Source organism: Mandrillus leucophaeus, unplaced genomic scaffold (assembly GCF_000951045.1).
Source record: "Mandrillus leucophaeus isolate KB7577 unplaced genomic scaffold, Mleu.le_1.0 Scaffold691, whole genome shotgun sequence".
NCBI classification, from domain to species: Eukaryota; Metazoa; Chordata; class Mammalia; order Primates; family Cercopithecidae; genus Mandrillus; species Mandrillus leucophaeus.
Window position 1 is genome coordinate 566,221 of NW_012107486.1, and position 6,000 is coordinate 572,220.

Genomic DNA, 6,000 nt, shown 5'->3' on the forward strand with positions numbered 1-6,000 from the left:
GCCTCCCAAAGTGCTAGGATTACAGGTGTGAGCCACCGCGCCCGGCCTTGTTTTTCTTTAAAATATCTCTGGTACTACAAATTATACCATGCAATAATATGAATTTATGTATATGTGTATGTGTATCACATACTGCTTTTGGACCATTTTCCTTATTCCTAGACAGGTGGAGTATTTTAAGAGTTTCTGGGACTGCACTGAGTTTTGGGGTACCTGGGGCTCAGAAAGGAACCTATACTTTTTCTACACTTTTCAATCTTAGAGTACCTCAGAGATCCAGAAATAGGATAGTTCTATATTATTAATATTATTAGCATCTAGAGAGTCTACATAGATCTCACTTGGCCAAGAAACCTACCCTTTTAGTCTTGGGTTCCTGAAGTTACATATATCTCTACATATGGGATTCAGTAGGTTGATAGGCTACATGACAGAACTGACAAAGTGAATCCAGCCTGCAGAGACGTGTATTGATTGGCCCACACAGTGTTTTTAAAATATCTGGATTTATAGCTTCTCCTGAAAAATGGAAAGATTTGACAAACTGGGCCGACATCACCACATGGCAGCAACTAGACAGACATATCCTTTCCAGCTTGTCAGAATCTCAACCACTCCTTCTCCTGAAGGTGTCACTTTGTCATTTCTCACCACGTTTGCACAATCATCTACTTGCTCAACACATTTATGTTACCTTCCCAGCTCCTGAAGGTTTGGAACTTATAATTTACACTATTCAGTGCACACTTCTTTCTCTGTATGGGGTACAGTTTAAGTAAAATAGATAGCAATTTAATATAGAATAAAATCAACTCGTTTTCCCCAGAAACATACTATACATTCATGTCTTCATACCTTTGCTTTGCATTTTTTCCTTCCCCGAGATATTTATTCTCTTGCTGAATGAATTCTACTCAGCTCAGCCCCTAGTACCTTGAATCTTCCTTGATCAATTCTGTCTACAGTTTTTTTTCTCTTCTACAGTCTTAGAACCTTATTTTCTCCCACATTATAAATTTATTATAGTAGAGCTTTAGGAAACTCTCATTCACTTAAAGAAGGCTTGTGTGTGGTCTTATGAAGAGGTTTTTTTGTTTTGTTTTTGTTTCTGTTTTTTTGAAATGGGGTCTTGCTCTGTTACCCAGGATGGAGTGCAGTAGTGCAATCTTGGCTCACTGCAGCCTCCACCTCCCTCAGCCTCCCAAGTAGGTGGGATTACAGGTGCCCACCACCACGCCCAGCTAAGTTTTGTATTTTTAGTAGAGACGGGGTTTCACCATGTTGGCCAGGCTGGTCTTGAACGCCTGACCTCAAGTGATCTGCCCGCCTTGGCCCCCGGAAGTACTGGGATTACAGGCATGAGCCACCGCACTTGGCCTGAAGAGGCCTTTGATTAGTCTTTTCTTAATATGATTCACAATTCGTTTTTTCAGAGAAATATATATAAAGTTGTCATTTTAAAAACTCAAAAAGTAATCTTAGTTTTTGTTTCCTTAGTTTTCTCAATTGGCCTTTGGGCATTAAATTTAAATATCATTTTCCTGTCTTTCAGTTACAGATGAGGACACAGTAAAGAGGTATTTTGCCAAGTTTGAAGAGAAATTTTTCCAAACCTGTGAAAAAGAACTTGCCAAAATCAACACATTTTATTCAGGTGAGTAATTAAGAGACTGTTTTTTTGTTTTTTTTTTCCTGCCAGGGAAGGATAAATTGTACCATATCATTGTTGAAACTTCTGATCAATGATCATTGTTTTTAAATTGAGTCTTGTTTTCCTTACTATACTACACTTAAGAGGTATTTTCTTAGCTGGGATAAGAACACATCTGGTTTCTCAATGTTTAAGCTTTCTGTGGTCATTGCCTAGAATCTTCAGTCAAAAGGATATTGGGACTTCATTGAGAGGCAGTAGCTTGGTATAGCTTCACTGTGGCCCAGTTCAAAGCTTAAAGAGTCAGAAACTTGATATTATCATTTTAGCCAGAGATGAATTACATAGTTCCAGCTTATCAATGATGGCAGTTTTATACCTTTTCATTGCCTAGAACACTCATACTTATTTCTCTAAAGCACTGGCCTCCAGAGTAGCATCTACAGTATGCCATTGGAATGTGAGAAAATGTTGGAACTTATATAAATTTATGTCTGAGTCTTTTGAATTTTATTTTTCATACATGTATTGTTGTAACATACCTAATATACATTAGTAAAACAATGTCTTTATAGTGAAAAATTTTGGAAACTTTACTCTAGAGCACTACCTTAGACATCAAGAGTCCTGTGAGACCTAGTTAATAATCAGATAGTTTCATGAGTACAGAATCTGAACAAAGTGAGTTCGATTCAGAAGGATATTTCATCTAGACTCGCAACCTTACACATAGTTCCTGTTACACTGCCAAATTTACAGCCTAGTAACTGGAATACCTATCCCTTTGAATGTAATGTATCTATCCCCTGAGCAGTAATTTATGAAAAAAATTTTAGTCTGTAATTGTACTTAATATCAAAAATATAAAATTACTCTATTTTTTCTTTTTATATTTAATATGTAAATTACATGCCTGCTATTGAGAATATACTCTTGTCTCTTGGCAAAGACTTTAGAAATACCATAATCTTATAACTAGCATAATCATAAACCAGGTATTAGTGTGAATTAGTCTAAAGATGAATAGTTTCATGACTTTACTAATTTGTTTTTTGGGTGATTTTTTTCCTGGCTTGTCCACAACTTCTGGAAGCATCTTACTCAGATAACCTTTTTCAGCAGCCCCTTCAACTAGAGGCTGATCGTTCTCTTTTATAGAGTATTGAGAGTCAGGAGATAGAAAAAGGTAAAAAGAGTCAGTGAGAAAGAGCTGCCAGAAGACAAGAGACTGAGTCCAGCATTCTCTTAGCTACCATTGTTCTTCCAAATCAGCATTTCTGTGTATTTCTATAAAAATGAATCTTCTTCTAAGCATCAGTATTGTTCTATTTCTGCCACTCCTGTTCGTTAGCATCTGCTGACCTCTTGGTTGCTCACTGTGAACTTGGACTCCTGGCTCCCAGTCAATCTCTATCTTAATTTTTCGTATCATGCTGGATGACTTCATTGTCCTTGTGGACAGTCATTTTCAGTTACACTGTACTTTAGCCCCATACACACATAGCCATACCCATCACCCAGAATTCCTCTCCTCTAAAATACCAAAACCTCATATGAGTCTATGAGCATGTCTCCCAGCCTTTTAGCTTTTTACTCCCTTACTCCTTTAATATCTGTTTTTCCATGTCACAGAGCTCTAGTTTCTTGACTCTCCCATTTTATTTCAGTTTATCATACACCTCTTATAATTATTTCCTACTTTTTTTTGTCTTCTTTTTTCCTTTTTTTGGAGAATGGGGTCTCACTATGTTGCCCAGGCAGGTCTTGAATTCCTGTGCTCAAGCTATCTTCTTGCCTCTGTCTTCCTAAGTGCTGGGATTATAGGCATGGCCACCACACCCAGCCAGAATTATTTTCTTCTCCATCAATCATTTTAACCATTTTGACCCCTGTGTTTTTAATCCCTTTGTCCTCATTGCCTTATGTTGCATCTGCCTAGTAAAACTCAATCAATTGATCCTTTACCTTCTTCATGCCTACCCCAGAGGCTGCATAGGACAACAGCAGAAGAAATTGGAACCACAATCAATTCGTTGTTGCACCCTTAACTACACCCTCAAAGCTTCCTGCGGGTCCTAATCAGTATCCTTTTTCATGCTCCAAAGTGCTTTTGTAAACTTTGTATCGTTCTCCAGAATTCTCTAACCCCACCACCTTCCCCACCATGCTCATTATACCCGCTGCTTTACAAATAAAAATAAAGGCCATCAGCTTCTGTTGATGTATAATGCCATGCAGATATATGGTATTATATCTGCACCTCTCCCCCAAATGCCTATAGACATTCTCATCCTTATTTATATTCCTCCAATCTTTGTAGAAGAGATATATCCCTCTTTATTCCATCCGAGATCTTTACAACTACTAACTTTCAACTCTTCAAGACCTTGCTCCAGTAATTATTTCCTCTAAGAATTATTAAATAAATATAACTTCCCTTTTTGTTGATTCAATCTCCTTAGCAAGTCATTCCCTTAAAAAAAAAAAAAAATGAGCAAGCAAATTTCTTTTCTTTTTTTTTTTTTTTTTTTTTGAGACGGAGTCTGGCTCTGTCACCCAGGCTGGAGTGCAGTGGCCGGATCTCAGCTCACTGCAAGCTCCGCCTCCCGGGTTCACGCCATTCTCCTGCCTCAGCCTCCCGAGCAGCTGAGACTACAGGCGCCCGCCAGCTCGCCCGGCTATTTTTTTTGTATTTTTTTTAGTAGAGACGGGGTTTCATCCTGTTAGCCAGGATGGTCTCGATCTCCTGACCTCGTGATCCGCCCGTCTCGGCCTCCCAAAGTGCTGGGATTACAGACTTGAGCCACCGCGCCCGGCCCCGCAAATTTCTTAACTTTATATCCTCCTCCTCCTCATCTTTCATTTGTAGCTGGGCTTTTTCCTTTGGCAGAGGGAACAGTTTATGCACAAGCAAGAGCCATGAAAGAGCATAGCATGTATATATGTCTCTTTCACAAGGATAGAGGCACCTAGAAGACAGAGACAAAATATAATTTTTTTTTTTTTTTTTTTTTTTTTTTGAGACGGAGTCTCGCTCTGTCGCCCAGGCTGGAGTGCAGTGGCCGGATCTCAGCTCACTGCAAGCTCCACCTCCCGGGTTTACGCCATTCTCCTGCCTCAGCCTCCCGAGTAGCTGAGACTACAGGCGCCCGCCACCACGCCTGGCTAGTTTTTTGTAATTTTTAGTAGAGACGGGGTTTCACCGTGTTAACCAGGATGGTCTCGATTTCCTGACCTTGTGATCCGCCCGTCTCGGACTCCCAAAGTGCTGGGATTACAGACTTGAGCCACCGCGCCCGGCCAAAATATAAATATTATTTAAAGCCATGCAAACAGGTAGATTTTCTGCAAGGGAAAAATGTACAGAAGGGATTGCAGTGTTCTCAAGGAGAAAGATAATTTCTATAATTAGGAGATAGCAGGATTAAGAGGAATCAGCGATGTAGACAGAGAAGACCATATAGCAGCAGGAGGAGGAGACTAAAAGAGGAGGGCATTTGCAATGAAGCAAATGTTTAGATTGAGAAAGGGTATTGGAAATGATGTAAGGCTGTAAACTATGAATATATAAAATCAAGTTTATTAGCTTTTTTCTTTTACTATGACATTTTTTTGAAAAAGAAGAATCTCTTAAGGTTAACTCTAAATGGATGATTTGTTTCACAAAGAATAGAAAATGCTTCTTGGTTTATGAAGAAAAATATCTACTCTTGGTAGTACTTTGTTTTTTTTGTTTGTTTTTGAGACAGGGTCTCACTCTAGGCTAGAGTGCAGTGGTGTGATCTTGGCTCACGGCAACCTCTGCCTCCCGGTTCAAGTGATCCTCCTGCCTCAGCCTCCTGCGTAGCTGGAACTACAGGCATGTGCCACACACCTGGCTAATTTTTTATTTTTATTTTTAGTAGAGATGGGGTTTCACCATGTTGGCCAGGCAGGTCTTGAACTCCTGACCTCAGGTGATCCACCACCCTCGACCTCCCAAAGTGCTGGGATTACAGGCATGAGCCACTGCGCCTGGCCAGTAGACACTTTTTATATTTTGAGTTATAGTAAAAAAAAAACTACATTATGACCCAGCACACATATACAGATACATTTGTTTTATATATGTTTGTATGCATCTATATGTGTGTGACTACACAATGTATTTAAATAATTTAAGATTTTTTTCATGAAACAGTACTTATCTTTAGTACTTGTAGTATATTCTGTTTTCTATATTTTTCTATTCTGTTCGATTTTTTTTTTATTACACTTTAAGTTCTAGGGTACATGTGCATAACATGCAGGTTTGTTACATATGTATACTTGTGCCATGTTGGTGTGCTGCACCCATCAACTCATCAGCA

The 6,000-nt window shown here is 39.1% G+C and overlaps 1 protein-coding gene across 2 annotated transcripts in view; it reads left to right on the forward strand.

Annotated features, from left to right (window-relative positions):
• Window positions 1-6,000, forward strand: part of XPR1 (xenotropic and polytropic retrovirus receptor 1) — a 261,486-nt gene that overhangs the window by 164,085 nt on the left and 91,401 nt on the right. For both annotated transcript variants that reach the window (XM_012002625.1, XM_012002626.1), the window contains exon 3: window positions 1,553-1,654. In XM_012002625.1, the coding sequence (XP_011858015.1) occupies window positions 1,553-1,654 (102 nt within the window). The remainder of the gene's footprint in view (window positions 1-1,552; window positions 1,655-6,000) is intronic.